This window comes from Strix uralensis, chromosome 2 (genome assembly GCF_047716275.1).
Source record: "Strix uralensis isolate ZFMK-TIS-50842 chromosome 2, bStrUra1, whole genome shotgun sequence".
NCBI classification, from domain to species: domain Eukaryota; kingdom Metazoa; phylum Chordata; class Aves; order Strigiformes; family Strigidae; genus Strix; species Strix uralensis.
Window position 1 is genome coordinate 63,843,998 of NC_133973.1, and position 19,657 is coordinate 63,863,654.

General features: G+C 38.7%; 1 protein-coding gene across 2 annotated transcripts in view; it reads left to right on the forward strand.

Annotated features, from left to right (window-relative positions):
* Window positions 1-19,657, forward strand: part of GABRB3 (gamma-aminobutyric acid type A receptor subunit beta3) — a 196,563-nt gene that overhangs the window by 60,073 nt on the left and 116,833 nt on the right. For both annotated transcript variants that reach the window (XM_074858988.1, XM_074858990.1), the window contains exon 2: window positions 14,950-14,997. In XM_074858988.1, the coding sequence (XP_074715089.1) occupies window positions 14,950-14,997 (48 nt within the window). The remainder of the gene's footprint in view (window positions 1-14,949; window positions 14,998-19,657) is intronic.

Genomic DNA, 19,657 nt, shown 5'->3' on the forward strand with positions numbered 1-19,657 from the left:
GTGCACAGATTTGTTGGTCTAATCTCCACCCCATTTGGTGATGCTAGATTTAAAATTAGGACATATCAATTTAGAACTGTGATATTTGAAGTAGTCTTGACATAAAAGGGAATCATCCACTGCATAATACTTAGAGCCTTTCAACGTGTCTAATAAAGGATCACGTTTTAGTGTAATCTAACTCTACATGTTTCTAGACATTTACTTAATTTTCTTATCTCTGATATCGGAGATCTATTTATTTGAGATAATAAGAATATACTGCATAAAACAAAGCAATATATGACCTCAAACAATATTTAAAAATTATATCTTAAAAGCATTTCTTCTAGCTACTTATATTGAGAACCTTCATGAGAAAATATTTTGGAGCAAATTATTTCCATTGATGTCTCTTAATAGGTCCTGATCTTATGAACTGCACACATGATTCATTCTGGGCATGGGAATTCATTGCAATTGAACCCATACGCAAAGTTATTGCAGTGATTAACTCAGTAGAAAAATGTCTGCAGCACTCTGTCCTTCAGTTTTTTACTTTTCACTTTACAAATGGTGCTACCAGCTATGATCGGGATACAAACAATAGACACAGAATTATTGTCAGGGATGGCTGTTACCTCTAGTCACTTATGAATTAAACATCTGCTGTCTCACATCAAAAACGTTTTAAAAATAGTTTGCATATGAAAAGAATGACTGTAAAAGAGATTTCAGTAAAGAAATCTTCAGCTTGTTGTGAACATGGCAGCCTTGCTGTTCAGTAAAAGTTTGCCAGAAGTACGTCACCCTTTGCATTGTTGTCTGACAGAATCTGATGGCCTAAATTTCATTTAGTATCTTTTGCTTAGTCTTTCCTTTTGGCTATGTCTACATCTTCAGAGGCACCTAGATCTTAGAAAACATAGCAAAGTGAGTAGAACGTGGATTATCTGAATGTGAGTTTTCATGTAGGCTCCCCCTGTGAAAGAGGGCCAGTTGAAAATGTCCTTTTTCTATAACCACTGCTGAGCTCACTGGAAAAAGTCTCCTACCATGACCTCCCATGAAAACTGTAGCCACTGAAATAATGCTACTATTGAGAGGTAGGAGATGAACATAATTGCAACAAGCAGAATTTCAGCAGGGACTGTGCTGTATATAAAGAAATCAGTGCTAGAATATCTCAAAATTATTGTAACCTAGCTGTACTTGGAGTTAAACGTAGAACTCTTGCCTTCCTGGAATAGCACCGTGATGCTTGTAATCAAAACCACTTTGAAACACTGATGTCTGTTTCAGGGAAAGAGATTAAAGGGAAGGAGAGATCACTGTCATCTTTCATATCACAGGATGTACTTTGAAAAGGTCACAGTGAGACCAGGGAAAATCCTGAATGGAGGAGAGTGTACCATCTACCACCACTCCAGGACCAGTTGTAATGTATAGCTGTGAGCCAGCACAGCGAGCAAGGTTATAATAAGAATGATGCCTGAACTCAATAAAATCTGTGGTGGCAAGAAGCATCTATGCGATTGTGGCTTATTTAACTCAGCTATGACTACACTCAAGTTTACGTTTCAAAGACAAGAATTTATTGTGGAAAGGAGCTGATGCTGTAAGTTTTGCTGTGTAAGTGTTTTTGTTGAGGTACATGGAGACAGTTGAGTGTGTTTGGAAGGCCAGACTCAGGTGACAGCATGGAACCTGAGCAATGCTCCATATTGTATAAAGGGCCTGAATCATTCAGAACATTTCCTATCTTTGTTAAAAGCATAAGTTACAGCTGCTACTACATGGCTTTTAGGCCTTCAGATGCCTACATAAATAATGAAATCCTTCCCTGCCATTCTCTGCATACAGACACTTCATGGTATTGGTAACTTTGCTAGTGTGGGTAATTTAATTTCAGGTTTTCTTTTATTATTATTATTTTCCTCCCAATCTTTCCTTGTATTTATTTCCCCAGTGGCTAAAAGATTAACGATTAACCTCCCATTAGAGAGAAACAAGAAGATGGCTTCAGCATTATTTATTTATTATTATTTTCCTTAGCTGGAAATTAAATTATCTACTCCCTACTTAAGACCCTTCTAATGAAAATGTCAGTTACCATGAATTAAATGTTCTTTAATAGTAGAAGCATATAGCTAGCTAGTAGAGCAGAATAAGAGAGGAAAAAAATCAAACTCAGCTGTAGAACTGTGCACATCTACACATGGAAAGAGATCGGCACCTTACAAGAACAAGTAGTGCACCCTATGATGTGGACAAGTCTTTCTCAGTGACACGCCTGAGGGAGGGGATGCCTTTCAGAGGGACCTGGACAAGCTCGAGAAGGGGGCCCATGTGAACCTCACAAGATTCAACAAGGCCAAGTACAAGGTCCTGCACCTGGGTTGGGGCAATCCCTGGTCTCAATACAGGCTGGGGAAGTGGATTGAGAGCAGCCCTGTGAAGAAGCACTTGGGGGTACTGGTGCATGAAAAGCTGGACATGAGCCAGCAATGTGCACTCGCAGCCCAGAAAGCTGACTATGTCCTGGGCTGCATCAAGAGAAGTGTGGCCAGCAGGTTGAAGGAGGTGATTCTCCACCTCTACTCTGCTCTCCTGAGACCCCACCTGGAGTGCTGTGTTCAGCTCTGGGGTCCCCAGTACAGGAAAGACATCGACCTGTTGGAGCAGGTCCAGAGGAGGGCCACAAAAATGATCAGAGGGCTGGAACACCTCCCCCGTGAGGAAAGCCTGAGGGAGTTGGGGTTGTTGAGCCTGGAGAAGAGAAGGCTCCGGAGAGACCATATTGTGGTCTTTCAGTACTTAAAGGGGGTTTATAAGAAGGATGGGGACAGAGTTTTTAGTAGGGCCTGTGGCAATAGAACAACAGGTAATGGTTTTAAACTAAAAGAGGGTAGATCTAGACCAGATATAAGGAAGAAATTTTTTACAATGTGGGTGGTGAAACACTGGAACAGGTTGCCCAGAGAGGTGGTAGATACCCCATCCCTGGAAACATTCAAGGTCAGGCTGGACAGGGCTCTGAGCAACCTGATCTAGTTGATCAACTAGTCTAGTTGAGTCCCTGCTCATTGCAGTGGGGGGTTGGACCAGATGACCTTTAAAGGTCCCTTCCAACCCAAGCCATTCTATGATTCTATTATTTTATAGGAGGGAAATATTAATGAGGATAGCTGTGTGATTTGATAGGACACAAAATTTAAATTGCCTGTCGTAGATGTTAGATAAATGCTTTTCTTGGTAAAATCTTTTGACTTCTCCTAATGAATATATGAAATAAAAACCCTAGAATATCCCATGCTGCCCATGTTATAAAGATTTCCTGTTATCTAATTTGAAGGGAAATGACCCAGATGCCATATCAGGCCTTCAAAGACCATTGGGATTTCCCACAGTTCAGGCTAACCAACTTATGGTAGCTGGTAGATCCTGCTATCCAGTACCACAGTATGGTGGGGTTCTTTCCAAAGGAGAAACAAAGTAGATTTGTCCATCCATTGAATTCATTAGCGAAATGGCTCTTGTATCCATGCTAAGCCATCATGCAGTCTCCTCCATGTTGGCTCTCCTGAAGTCTGGACTTATGGATATTTTTTTTGGTCCCTTCTGTCTCTCTGAGCTGCATGGATGAAAGAGACACTTGCACCAAATTTTCTGTCACTTAGGATATCACCACCTCCCTATGTGATCTCATTCCAGCTCCCTGTGCAGTAATGGCCGGAGTGCTCAAGCAGTTCCCTTCCTCCTCGCCCGAGTTTGCTGTATCTTCTGTATCACTGAAGTGTTAGGCAGCAGTTCAGGGCTAAGCAACAACTCAGAAGCTGGATGCAGTGAAAAAGTTGTGCCCTGGCATTTAATACTTTGTAGAGAACAAGAGAAGATTTGGGGCCTGGCATGCCCCCAGACTCAGAAGTGCACCTCATGCATTACGCAGGCTCACAGCTTTCTGGGTTTAGCAGAGGCGGTATTAAGGACACTTCTCAGTTTAATCAGGGGTGTTCTTTGACTATCAACAGATGAGGTCACATCAAAATTAAAAATGGTGCCACCCTCGTGTCGATAAAGCCCTAAACACTCTGGTTTTATCACAGTTTAAAGCTGATGGGAATCTCAAGCGCTTTTATTCATCTGCAAGCATCCATAAGAGATAATTCCTAAGGGGAAGTCTGTCCTACTGCTAGCCAGCCCTTGGCACAACAACAACACATGGGGTGTGTGTGTGCATGTAGGGACACACACATACCTGTGTGTATGCTCCTGCACTCTTCCAAGGCAATTGTGCATTTTACGAAGGGCTATGTCTCCATTGCACTCCCATTCCTGGTCTATCAACCATCCTCCAAGTTGGGAAAATAAAACCCAGCCATCTTCCACCCCGACCAAACCCCCAGAAGGGGGCACATCATATGCCTGAGAAGGTGCAGCATCTGGCACATGTTTGCTCTGCCTGATGGATCCCCCGAGCTCCCAGCGGGCTGTGCAGCTTGCCATAACCTCCAGAGTAGGCATGTGTGAGGCACAATCTGGCCCATAGTTTCATATAATCCCCTTACTTTAGCAGAAAAATAAAGAGTAAGTTGTTACTCAGAACGATGTTTTGGTTTTTTTCCTAAGGCTTATTGCTTTTTAATTATTGTTCAAAGTGGATTGTATGCATAAGTGTCAATGAAAACAGATCAGAAAGAAATATGACTTAAAAAATTATTTCTGTTACAAGAGCCAGATTAATCTTTCCAGGAAGGAAACTGGCAAAGATGGTAGAATATACCACACTGAAACATAAAAGCTGTCAGCTCCACTGGTTCCTCTTTCAGTCTAGCATCAATTACAGTGGACTTGTAGCAATTTCATGTAATACTGAAGGGATCGTATTAAGGAGGGAATAAAGGTTGACAAAGTATGTGTTTTGTTCAATTTGCTACTGTTTTAAGAATGAGGTTTTAAATGTTCTGAAAGTTATTAGATTGTATGCATGGAATGAAAAGCAAGAAAATTTGTAAAGCATAATATGACGTTGATTTCTAAAGCAAAAAGGAAATTGGGTCTAAAGTTCAGTGAACTATAGCTTATTTTCATTATAGACATTTCTACTGAGAGGTTCTGTTAAGAATTAAAACTGCTGCTAAATATACAGACACCTAGTGAAATGGCAAATCTCTATAGAGTTATAAGCACATAAGAATGGAAACAGTGGGTCAGACCAAATCATCCTATTCAGTGATTCCCCACAGAAACCTGCAGAAAGTGAGTAAAAAGAGGGCAAGTACTTACAGAGCCACCAAAAGAGAGGACAGTTCCCTTGTGCTTAGCAGCAGTGAAGGGCTGGGAAGACTATGAGAGGGTCCAGCCTCACAGTCCCTCCCGCTGCGGTCCCATTCTGCTCTGGGTCTCCATCAGAGTCCCCACTCTGCCGGAGGTCCAAGTACCAAAATTTCAAGGGGCTTGGGAGGGTGAAAGGAGAAAAGATATAGGCAGGAAGTTTGTGAATAATGAGAAACTTTCTGGTGGTAGAGGAGTTAGTATCTCATTTGCTCAAGGGCCAAAATTGCATTCCCTGGCACCCAACATTCAGTGGGAAGTCAACTCCTCCATAACTCCTAAATCCCAGCAATCTGCAGTTTAGAGTTAAAGTTAATCTATATTTAATCATATACAATACATAAGTTATGCGTGCCAAAATGAAGGGTATTAGAATGTCTGAAATACTGTCAAATGGATGTATAATTGATTTATTTTGTCTAAAGCACCACTGAATGTAGAGCTGCTTTCAATAGGGGAAAATACCACTTACATTTCCTAGAAGTTACAATAGAGTATTTGGTATTAGGAGATGATCATTCTCTTCCCTATCTGCTTCCTTATAGCCAGGACTCGCAGCATGACATTGATAAATTATTTAATTCCATAGTGTTTGCCCCATATTCCTCAAGTGGGATTTTTAAATGGAGACGAATAACTGCTCTCTTCTCTGAGGTTTCAGGTGCCCCAATTTTACATTGTCTAATAAATGTATACACAACATTTAAGAACTTTGAAAGAAAACCACCAAATATAGTTCAAAATTATATTAGAGCCTTTTAGAGAGTTTGCATGCATAGTACAATTTCTAAAGATGATGATGAACAAAGCCAGGCAAGTTGGAGATTCTAGTGGATGAATAAACACTGAATGAATATGAATAAAGGTGTACAGACATTTTTTGTTGTTTTTTACTGGCAATAGAAAAGTATTTCAGGCTTATCCAAAGCTGTTTTTAAAATTCCTTATAAGCTGAGGTGTTGAAACGTGTGCTTTGGATTTCACCAGTCATTTTTCAGACTTAACTACTTCAGATATTTTAAAATAAAGATGGAGGCAATTTTGAAACATCACTTGAATAAAAAATACATAAACCATTTCATTCTCAAAAAAGTCAATGTTTTCTTTTTTAGCAAAGTCAAGAGGAGAGCTGAGAGTATTACAGTGCCACTGGATGTTCATTTTGCATTAAAAAAAAAAAAGTTTGCGCTGCTAAAGTTCCACCGAGCCCTATTAAAAGCACTGAATTAGAATAAAGCACTACTGCAACAGATGGTGGGATGTCCCAGTATATTCAGGACAGTTTAAGTGTACATATTCACATCTCAAAAACCTGTAAAATAAAAATGGTGTTAGCTCTTCTGATTCATTTTTAAAGCAAAGAACATTTCCATGTTTTCCAATTCATAGAACATTTCCAATTTTTCATAGACTGCCATGACTATTTAACTACACTTTACAGTTCTCTCACCCTCACATTTGACGTGAAGTAGGGAAAATACAGAGATGCATACGCTCTGTTCTCAGCTTGTTTCTCTTTTAAATCAAAACTTCTGATGTTTAACTTCTGATGTGGATAAAAGAAAGTACAGCTTGAGGCTATGATATTATGCACTTAAAGGTCCCAAAGGCAATATTCTTAACATCTACAACCAACACTGAAACATATCCTAGGAATGTAAATGTTAGGGCTGGGCTCTTAAATACAAGTTTCCTGGTACACTGCGGGCTGACAGGCTTTGAATTTATAAAGACTCCCTATCTAAACAACCAAAAGAGCTAAAGATCATTTAGAATAATTATTTTGATCTGTACTTACAAACCTATGAGAAAGTATTATCATGTATGTATCCAGGTGATTATTTCATCTGTTCATACATGTTTCATCATCGTAAAATTGTTCTTCTATGCACAATTTGGAGACTAGTTTTGTCTTTACAACTGTATGTCAGGGGGATTCCTAACCCTATTTTATGTATTTGTGTATAACAATATATACATTCATGAGGTTTAGAATGGATCAAGAAATTTTTGTTCCTCATGATATTTTTTCAAATAACTGAAATACTTGAGTATTTAACGGAAATACCTTCTCTCAATTTTTTTCAGAGTATTTTTTTTTAAGCAAAACAAAATAAGGTATTTTTTGTTTTCTGTGGATGCCTACAAAATCCAAGGAATGATCCACAGAAGCCCAAGCTTCTTCAGAGACCAAGGGCACCTTAAATTTTTGCAGTAAAAGTACCTGAGGAGTACCTAATGGGCCCTGTCAAATAGATGTGCTCATTGGCATGGTTATTACACAACAGCACCGAGTTCAGCACAGAGCATGTTAGCAACACCTACTTTCATTCAAAACTGTCATAATGTTGGATCAAGGTGACCTTTGCACTTTGTAATACAGGTCACTGAATAACATATACCATGCCCACTAGGATGCCAGGATGAGAACTCAAGGCTTTCTTCTGCCGCTGTGTAACTTTGCATGGAAAACCTAAATCCCTCTGTGGGGAGCTGGCCTTTCCAGTCACGAGCCTTTCAGAAGTGGCATCAACTATTCTTCATGAATTAATTTTTATTTTACCCAGACTATTAACTTTCAGTCTGCAAATGAAAAAATACTTAAAATAATAAAAAGAAATTGAAGAGGCTGAGAGAGTAGGCTTCATTCTAAGCCATAATTTCTCCTGCCACCGAAGTTGAAATGCACTCCAATATACATCAACAGTTCACAATCCTTGTATCAAGATGTAAATCTCATGTCTTTTATAATATGAATACACTTGTTGAACATATATTCTGGTCTCTGAAAGTGTAAAGGGGTTTTTTTCTACAGGATTTTATAAGCACTAATCACATCTGAAATTTTTTTTTCTGAAAAAATGCATGTGTTTTACAACAGCCCTGTAATAGCTGGAGGGTTAGAAGGGTCACTGGCAAGCTTTTTATCACCCTCGCATGTATGCAAGTGCTTCAGGGGATCAAAGAACAGAAATTAAAAATATGTAACTGAATTAATTTCTGAAGGAAGAGAAGCGAAATCAGTGGTTTATTTGGGGACAGTGTAGTAATGAAAACAATAGGACAGTTTAAGATGTGAAAATTATTTTATTGCTAGGTCACAGTAAACCAGAAACATGTATTTCTGATCCCATTGAACATAAACATTCCCATACTAAATCAAGCCAAAGTTGTATCTAATTTGCTGCCCTGCCTCTGACAATGGGCAGTAGCACATACTTTCAGAGAAGCAAAAGAAACAGGACAGATAGAAAGCAATTCTTCTCCAGGTATAACCTTTCAGTTTCAAGCGGTCTGAGGTTTATGGACTTCCTCAGCCAGAGGGTGCATTCACAACATTGATTTTAATAGCCATTGATGGAGCTCCGTTTCGTGCATTCGTCTAATGGATTTTTGAGCCCATTTACAACTTTGACCTCCACAGCTTCCTCTGGCAGTGAGCTCCACAATTTAATTATGCATCATGTGAAAAAGGACTTCATATTGCTTGCTTTAAACCAACCACCTGATCAACTGAATGCTCCTTTGTTTTTGTAGTATAAGCGATAACAAATAATCATTTAGACAGTCTACATAGACATTTATTATATGTATATGAAGTCATATACATATGTCCCTCAACTTCTTTTCAGACTTTAGAGTCTCAGCCTAAGTCTCTTTCTTCCTACAAATGCCATTTCATACTTCTAATCATCCTTGTAGCTCTTTCCTATACCTTTATCTAGCTCTCAAGCTCTTTGAGATGGAAGAGAACTGCACAAAGTTTACAGGATGTGGGTAGACCACAGATTTCTGCAATGCCATACTGATCCTGGTTTTGTTCTATTAATTCCCTGATTGTTCTTAGCACTTGTTTACCTTTTCGACCTCTGCTGAGCATGGAGCTGGGACCTTCACTGAACTATCTGCAGTGACTCGTGAGATCCTCACTGTAAGGATAATGGCAGATTTATTCACCGCTGTTGTGTGGATTTTGATAGCTTTCCCTATGCCTATTATTTTTTATATTTGGAAATAGAATGCATTAAAAAGAAAAAGAAAATAAATCCTACAGACTAAAAGAATGATATAGAACCCATTGGATTTGAACTAGAACTAGACACCTTTAATAATATCAGTGATTTAAAATGAGAGTAAACAGGAGTCTACATCTTGATATATTCTCACTTCATCCTTCCTACCTTGCTCTTAAATGCCAAGGAACAGGTTTCTAGACTTGCTAATTCATTGGCATGTTTCTGAGCAATGCTAAATTTCCCAGCTCTGGCTGATGTCAAAATGAGTCAAGATGGGCTAGCCCTCATAGAATTAGACCTGAAAAGTATTGTTCTGGTAACTGTTTATACTATGTGACATTGTCACTTCCGTACTAGTCGTGGAGCTTGATGCTGGGAAAAATGAATTTCTAGGGAGGTTATGAAAGATCAAGGATGCTATAATGTCATCATAATTACATGTAACTTGGGCATCAGCATTACATAAAAGCATATTGAATGCTTACTTAACATAACATTTGAATAAATCATGTTTAAAATCGTGTTCACTGAAACATTTATTTCAGCTAGAGCCACATAGTTTAAGCCTCTCATACATAAACATTTTTGGCATTATTTATGAAAACTTGGCTTGCATCCACTTAATTTATACTTTAAAAAATAAGAGATAGCTATGTGAATCTTATATTTATAGCAGAAACCTCCATCGTCTGCTGCTTACTGAGGTTTCAGCAGATCTACAATGGTAATTCAATAACTGTGTCTATAATATCCTGGGAGTTTTAAACACAGTTTCCCATTTTTGCATTTGGCATTTCAGTCTGTACTTTCTTACTTGTCTTGATAGGCTTCTAGGTACTAAAAATAATTTGTTAGTGCCTATCATGCTGTGTGACAGTGATGCCCTTGAATACCTAACCTGGTTAGCATGGGTTGAACCTCCTAGGAAACGGGAAATTGAATTTTATTGACTCATTGGTGCGGGTGCCTCACTGCTTCTGAAGTTTCTGGAGGGAAGGTTTGCAAGGTGGGTTGAGCAATCTTGAGGTACAAGCCAGGAAGCAGCTGTTCCAGAGAGGAAGATTTACATTGACGTTTTGCATCTAGCTGTTAGAACCAATAGTTATTGCACCAATGCCATGTAGCATGCACTTAATTTGGTCTCTCTTGTGTATGCTGGGTTAATCAACAAAAGTATTTTCTTCACTTCAAGATGAAAAAGGCTCAAACGTAATGAGGTGTGCATTCTCCAAGCCCATGGAGGAATTTAGCATCACATTTATTTTTCTTCCTGTTTGTAAATGGCTTGTGTGAGGTGTACAGAGTTTTTTCAGAGTAGAAAAAGAAAGTATATAGTGGCATTCCATGTTCAGATGCTTTCAGAATCTGAAGCTGAAATATCTCACTTTCTTATTGTTAGCATTATCTTCCAAGCTATAAATATTAGTCTTTGTATCTATATTTTCATACTGAATCATTTTGTTAGATCCACAACATCAAGAGTACTTGTTAAGCATTCTGTGATTCACTAGCTTTATGTTCTGGCCTTAATCCAGAAGGCGCTATTACATTTCACTCTCCTCAAGACTATTTTCAAATGAATATGGTATTTAACTTAATTTCTGCTTTTACATGATCTTGTAGGATTTAAAGGTGTGACAAAAAGTGATGAGCATTGTTTAAAATTTAACTTACATTTAGTTAAAAGACTCCAGCAATTCCAGAAATACAGTACTAATTTAGCAGCTTTCTTGTTTCTTTGCTGTCCACTTACCATTAGCAGAGATATTCTTCACGGAGCTCCAACCTAAAGACATATAAGACATCTTGGTCTGATAAGCTTTTGGAGGGCAATATGCTCAATGTACTGAGACAGATCTAGACTTCCTTCCCATTAAATCACCATGGATGGGATTTATTTTATGCAGTATTACATACCCAAAAGTTAGATGTCTAGCTAGGTATAGGCTATGTTCATAGTTATTAGGTACTTCTGGAGGGTGATTCATCTACACTATTTCAGTATTTTTCAGACTTTGGACTTGCTTCCCCCCCCCCCCCCTCCCCCCCCCCGATTATTAAAGTAGCCCATGGTAACTGGCTCAGATTTACACATTTAATCTCTGATGCTTACATAAGCAAGTAGGAATTCCAGACAGAGACATTCTGAGTTGTGCTATCTTCCAGAAATTTTGCACGTTTTAAAAAAGCACACAAAGTTCTTATTTTGCAGTTTGGGAAAGTCCTAACAGTCCAGTATGGGTTGTTCATGGTATGTTTTCCTGTATTATATTGAGTGAGCCTTCAAGATTGCTGGGGAAAAAAGAAGGGGAGAAGATGAATTACTATTTTTGTTACTTTAATAATCCTAAATGCAAAACATTAGCTCTTTCTAGCAACAGAAACTCCACCAGCAGCAGTACTGAAACCATATGCCCTCCATTTGATTTACCATCAATGACTGCCTGGCTGCACCCAGAGTCTCTCTGCTTAATAGTGGCTCTAGGCAAGTGCATGTATAATATTCAGAACAGTTTTGTTCTTTTATTAAAGTTGTGATAAGGATGGAAAGCATTTTAATGGGAATAATCAATTATACAACGATATTCCTATACAACAAAGTGCTTTTAATACGAGTACTTTTAATGTGGCGCTTTTGTGATGGGGGAATTACTTTTGTAATGCTTTCAGAAGCATGTCTTCTATTGGTGCCAGGCAGACAGCAGCAGTAGGAGACTTCTGTGTGAGATGAACTCCATTTACTCATCATTCACAAGAAAGCATTTTTCAATGCAGAGACCAAAGGATTTTACCACTCTGCTGAATAAGAAAATTTCAACATCAAGATGTGTCTGCATTTTTGTAAAAGAAGAAAAAAAAATGGAGTGCATTATTAGTCTGAATAAAAAGCTCATTGTGAAACTTCAACATGTAAAAGATTAAATTTGATTCTTTCCTGTTACATTTGCCTAATTGTTTTCCTGATCTCCCCTTGCTGTTAACATCTCTCTTCCAAAAAGAACTTAATTTTATCCTGCCATTGACATTTTTGCTGATGAATGTCAGAAGTTATAAACACAAGGTGGTCATGCAAGTTGTTTTGCACTCTTCTGAAAATTTTAATTAATATATTAACAGAAAGTGTTAGCATATGCAAGTTTCTTTTTATCTTATGGGTATGGATATATTTAGGTAAGGGGATTGAAAACAGATACTTATTCCATCTATATTGTACATGTTCATTTAGAAGTTGTGCCCTCTTCTACCCATAGCTAATTTGCTATAAATCCCATGCCAGTTGTCATGGTTACAGGGTGAGCTTCATCTGTCTCTCAGGTGTCATAGGCTATGTTTGGGAGCACTGTCCTAAAGGAAGATGAAGGCTGAGCAGGCTCCCTGACTCTATATCCAGCCTCTGCAAATGTAGACTGCTTTCTCCAACACCTCGTAGCAAGTGGCCACACACACTTCAGAAAAGAGCCCAGCCATCTTCTCATGTCAATATTGACCATGCAACTCTACCAACATGAAATATGTGACTATAATCAAGGGATATATTTGGGTCATTGTTCAGGCTTCAGATACCCCCCTCTGCTTCTTCTCCCCTCCTCTCTCCTTTGCTGAGCTCAAGAAATTACCCCAAGCCTATATTAAGTCATGGTGGACTTGACAACTAAGAAGTGTGGACACTAGACAAAACTTGAGAATATCAATCAAACAACAAAATAGCATGCTGAGGCATGGTTGCAGGCATGCAGACTATGATCTTTAAATCCAGAGCAATGTGGCTTGTGAATCCTGATGCCTAGAACTATCAAAAGAACATAAGATATTTAGAAGTTTGGAGTAGGATTCATCTGAAGATTACATGTAGGTGTCTACATGAGAACTGGGTGCTCCCATTATGTCAACAGAGATCTAGTCAACTCAGTTAATGGAGCCTGTGTATAGAAAGCTGGGGATCCTTCTCCTGGGTGGAATCTGACCTGAGAGGCTCAGCCCAGTTCCTATACACAAGCATCCTGAGCCATTGGGATGGTCCAGGGGATACCCTTGGACTCGTTACCTCTCCAGCAGAGCGTGGGTATCACATAGGTCCTGTGTTGTAACTGACAGCTCTGTGCAGTGTCTCAAGTAACTCAGAGCATCTTAAATGGACTAGACGGTGGCATCTAACCTGAGCCCTACCCAGCCCTACCAGCTCTGGTTTAGGTGGCTGGCTATTTCAAGGGGATCCAAGACATGAGAGAGGCCCCACATCTCCCTACCCAGTGCACAGGGGAGTCCGGCATTCACAATACTCAGCTGTTAACACCCTTTAGCCAGTGCATATTTCATGTAAAATGCATAACCACTCCAGGAACAGGGACCAAACCCAGGATCTACCTTTCCCATGTAAGTGGAGCTTAATGCATTCAAGCTCAGGATCATTTACCCCATGCTTTTAGTTGTTTCCCTTTAACTTCTCTAAGAAGACAGGTAAAGTAATGCACAGACATAAATCAGATTGTAAGATACAAATCAATACTTATTATGGAGCACCCCTTACATTCATCACGCCTTCTCAGAAACTACTTAGCTAAAACTTATATTTTATTGCCGATTCCAGCAAAGCCAACACGTTTCAGACAATACCTCCTCTTGCTCTCCCTTAAATTACTAGCGTTATTTCAGAAGAGTCCTTTGTTCCCACATGTTCTGAAACAGTCTGTGTTGGGTTTGTGTGTGGTGGGGTTTTGGTAGCGGGGGAGGGGGATACAGCAGTGGGCCCTGTGAGAAACTTCCCAAAGCTCCCTCCGCTCCAATATCAGACCCACCTCTGGCCAAGGCCGAGCCAATTAGCGATGGTGGCCGTGCCTCTGTGATAACATATTTAAGAAGAGGAACTGGAGAGGAGGAGGGGGAGTGAGGGAAATACCTCTGCAAACACCAAGGTCAGTTGGAAGAAAGGAGGAGGGGGAGATGCACCAGAGCAGAGTCTCCCTTGGGTTTAAACCATGACACAGTTCAACAAAAAAGTTCAGGAAAAAATCTCTTTTTTCTAGTTAAAAAATGCAAAAGGTACTCTGCAAAGGCACTTGGATTTCAACTGAAAAAGCTCAAAAATATAGAATTAAGCTTTGAATTTTCAGTATGTCTTTTTTATAGGAATCTCAATGTTTAAACACACATAAAAGTATTCAAAACATCAGAAATCAAGTATTTCATTTTATATTGAATACACTGCATTAGACTTCAACGTATTTTTTTAGTTTGGCTTATAAAAAATAATGAAATAACTGAATTGGATAACATTCATCTGGATCAATTAAAAACCTTTTCTGAAAATTAATCACATAGCTCTGTCAAAACCATATTGTTGCGCCGTGTTTTTCACAAAAGCAGTGACTATTTTTTTTCCTTTTTCATTTCTTGGCAACAGAGTCATGGATCTATAATTAAAAACACACTTAGACAATTTCCAAAAGATTATTACAATCTTGTCATGTCAGGGGTTGAACAAGTCAATTTATAGATTTTTTCTTCCCCATCCCTAGATTCTACAGTGATGGTCTGAAAACCTTCAAGGCCCTAAACTATGTTTTGTTTTGGCAATAGACACAGGACATGCAAATGATATTCTCTCTTTCTCCCTGTTTAGGAATGCAGTTGAAGAAAACAAAAAACTATATGCAATTTATGACACAAGGTGAGTAACAAAAAGTACTTTAAAAATGTGATCATTATCTGTAAATGGAATGTTAACCCTTTAAAATGTTAAAAATTATTATTAACATTTATTTTGAAATATTATTTTTCCTGAGCCACAAAGTAATCTTTAAATTAAAGCACAATAACAGATATTTTAGATCATCATGCACAAAATTACGTATCTACTAATAATGATTTCCCTTTACACATAGTGATTTACCTTTCTATACAGTGCATATGACAAAGAAATGTAGTTACACAGCCATCTTAATTTCTATGTTATTTCACAGATGGAATATGGCCCACAATCCTGGTCTGTGTATTATGAGCTTAACCATGGCTGCTTCTGATGCCAGTGTTTGGGGCATGAGAGCAAAGGGCTGGCTGGCACAGCATTGGGAAAAGAGGATACATTTAAAAAGACTAAGAGGCACTTCCACCAGCAGAGTCCTGTGTCTTGGCAGTGCACGGCTGTGGATGCAGCCTCTATATAAACACACTTCCACACTCTCCACACTCTGAAACGTTTCTTTTCCCCTCATCCTTCGTGGACTGTTACGGGCACTCCCTAGCATAAACCTACTCAAAGAATAAGAGCAAGACATACATCAGACTTTCACTTTGTTGTACCCATAGCTTTTTCTTTGTTGCTCTAGATTATCACTTCCAGAATTCTTCCTAATCTTAGCAAATCAGGATTGATGCCAAATCATTTCACTGCACTTCCTTCTCATTGCTTATCCTGTTTTATGTGGGAGTGTTTGCATGTATAAATGGCTTGCTTTTTTCCCCCCAGTGTTTATTCTTTGTCTTTCTACTTTTCCACTGTTAAAATTCAAAGGGACATTTGGATGAAAATGTCAGAAGCCAACATCTCTTGGTGTTCTAGCTAGTTCTCATGCAGACACATCAGTTGGATCCTGACTTGATCTTTCTTTAAAAATAAATAATACTAAATATAAGCATTTCAAACAACTTGCACTTGACTTCTTCACTCCATATAATCTCCTGCACAATGAGGCTTGGGTCTTGACTTGGAATTCTGGCTGCTATAGTAAAGAAAACTGCATAAACAATAATTATCACAAATGAGATTCATGAAGATATTGATAAATATGAAAACACAAAGGAATGGGCTATATTCTTCAATTTTTATCTAACCTTAAAGAAAAAGGTAACTGCTGCATACTGTTTTGTTAAGAATAATGTGCTCCTGACAAAGGAATTTAGATGAAAACACTCAAACAGAAACTCTTAACAAAGAAGTCCTATGTAAAATAGCTCTTCCTTAACTGCAGTTACAGTAAAAAAAAAATAAAATTATAATTCAGTTACTTGTCTGTTTTTCTAAAAAGACTGTGTTTTCGTCAGGACAGAGACTTAAAGAATAGTACTTCTAAAGCACCACAGGCTTCTCTAATGTATTTGTGTTATTTCAGTGCATAATCATTAATCTTTATGATGAAAAAATGTGAGTTATAAAGAGCCTTGATTATTTCTTCCTCTGCCAAAGTGTCAATGGATTTTTATTTTGATGTGTCTGACTCATTATGTGCATAATCCAGAGGTTTTACTGCATAAGGAATGGAATATTGCAGGAATACTCTTTTAAATTCATTCAGATAATGCAAATTTTTGTTCTGTTTTCTTCACTATGAAGAAAAATAACCATCTGAAAATTAAGCAACAGTTCAAAACAATTTGGGTCAACCCTCTTATTAAAGGCAAATTTGTCCCCATTACTCATATTGATTAATACCTTATTCTTTATGTGGCCCACTGAAACATTTAGATCTCTACTACATCAGAACTGTTGACATAACAACATTAATATTTCTGTATAATTAAATGAAAATCAGCAAATTATGCAACCAAATCAAATGGATTCATGCAACGCTGTTTGCAACCTGCCTGACAGAAACGAGGGCAATGAGTATAAACTCAGTGTCGGTTATAAGCTCAGCATAAACTGTTGAGTATTACTCAACATCAGCAAATACTACATACGTTTTCTGATAAATATACATAGTAAATAAATATAATATTGTTTTCCTCACAGAATATGTCCAACAACCACTGCTCATTATCTGAACAGGCAAAACACAGAGTATGAAACTGTCAAAGTGCAGCGTATTCCTAAGTTCGAGTATCTACTCCCCAGCATCCTCCTGTCACTCTAAAACGTTGCTTCTGCTGAGATACTGTAGGGGAGAAAGTAAGAAAGTAGAGCTTTCTGAAGAAAATATTAAGTCTCTGTTGAATGGTATTTTGGCAAAAATGGTCCTCAACTTTTGATTTCATAAAGTAAAAAAGTCAGGCTTCAGGAAAAAAAAAAAGTTGAATTTTCTTGTGGATTTTTTTCCCAGCCAGTTTTATTAATTACACCTTCTCAGCAGGTTAAACCAGCAGGCTATTAAAATTGCTGCAAGGCAGAATAGGTAAGCAGCGGCATGGGTCTCAGCCTAGTAAGATTAATGTCCTGTGTTTGTCAGAAGACACCACTTCAGCTGTAGCAGCAATTCTTCCCTGTTTTTTTTACGTTTCTGTCTGTCGCTTTTTTGTATCTCTGAACTCTCTGTGATTGCAGTTTGCTTCAGGATAAGACTGGATCTTTGTCAAAATCAGTTAAATGACAGACAAGACAGAAAGGAAAATGAAAAAGGAAACATTCTGATAAGTGATACTGGCCCCAGCATGTAAGTTGGGTTATGTTCATTTTGTCAGGTAAACCCTCAGTACCACTTTCCAGTGCAAGAGCTCAGTGATGTTTTGCATGGTGTGATCAAACAGTTCCCTGATTCTCAAGCCAGCCTTTCTCCTGACTGATAGTGGTAGTACTGCAAATGCATCAGTTGTGAGATGACCTCTCCTCTTCTCTAGCCTTCCTTCTTCTGGATCTCCATTAGTGCTGACAATGATGAAGAAAACTAGAATTTGTTCCAAAATTTTGAGTGGCTCCTCATTCCACTTCCACTGCCTTCAACAATTTCTGTCCTTTAACAAAGACTGAGTCTGCTCTGTTCCAGCTCCTTCTGAAAGGAGATGATGGGTGCATCTACATAGCATTTTAGTGCAGATCAGGACTGTGCTTGTGAAATGAATCATTTGATCATTCCCACTTACTGTGCTTTGGTTCACATCTCAGAGCAGTCTCGGAGTACATGAACTCGATGCCTTTCATATGAAACTAGGGTGGAAAATGCACCTCAGCAGCACACTCAATGTGGTCCAACTGCTAATAAGCATCTAGCCTGTGTGACCAGATTAGAATTTTTCCTAAGGGAAAAAAACAAACCAGAATGTGTATGGCATGGATAACAGGTCCTCAGCAACAGCAGTTTTGCTCTACAGACCAGCCTCAGTGCTTGCTAACCCAGACACAGCCGTTGAATCCATTGCAATCCTCTCACCCCAAGGACTTCTCTCACACGTAGGCTTGGCAGGTGTATTCTTCCACATGTATCTGCATCAGCCCAGGGACAGTCCTTTTGCTCCTTCACACATAATGCTTGCCTTTGCAGTTTAGATTTACCCATCTTTGAAGTGGCCTTTACAAATATTGGCAATGCCAAGGAAGACAAGAATATCGCTGTGCTTACCTTACTGAACAAAATTTGATCAGAAGCATAGATCTTAATTGTCTAGTGCCCCAGAGGCTGGAACATTCACCAAAGTCTAGAAACAGTGACGAATTTTAGTCCCTGAACTACAACATTTGAAGTCTCATCTTTTACAGCGATAATTTTACTGGTACAGAAAGACTGTATGTTGGAAAAAGAGCAAGACTGAGAATGAGCAATGAAGAAGGCACCTAAGGGGAGCAGAGAATTGAGTTCCATTCCTTACACCACCAAACATTGATTTATTTTATCCAGTAATTAATTCATTAATTACTGGATTATTTATGAAATAACAGTACTTCATAGATAAGAGCCAAACCACTAGACCACAAAGTCATGTTAACGCTTTCCCTTTCTCCCCTACTTAACTATTTGCTGAAAAGTGGAACATTTCAAACAACAGAGATGAAAACCTTACCCCGAGGTCCTGTAGTCTGGGCTGATCTCAGGAGATACATCCTTGGGATCTTCTTGGATGGAGAACCTGCAGGTTCTGACTGGGTGCTTTCCTTTAGTGAATAAAAATGCCCAGACTCCTTCCTGCCATGTCTTGAAATAACCTGTTTGCTTTTTGAAAGGAGACATTTAGGAGCCTAATTCCAGAAGACAAGTCAGGGTGGTGAATTTTGGGGCAGGACAAGGAGTCTATTTCTGTGCCCATATTTTTCCTATCAGCCACATTAAATAGTTCCCCAAAAGTCTTTGCTTCTGTAATTTCCTTAAATACTCTGCACTGTGCAGGGCTTTGCTGGGTCTTACCTTCAGACTGCTGCCACAGAAGATTTATTCTGTCTTTCCTGTGGAGAAAACCCAAAGTGCCATTTCACAGTAAATGCCAAATCACTGAAAAGTCAAGATGATTTTAACCTTTCACAAAATTCATTGACCATTTATCATTTTTAATGTCTTTCAGTTACTGCTAAGCCTAACTGAATCCAGGGTCCCAAGGAACAAATGCTCCATAACCCCCTACTTCCTTGTCCCATCAGCTCTAACCTGGATTGTCTTTAAACTATCCACAAGTAAATGGAAACAGTT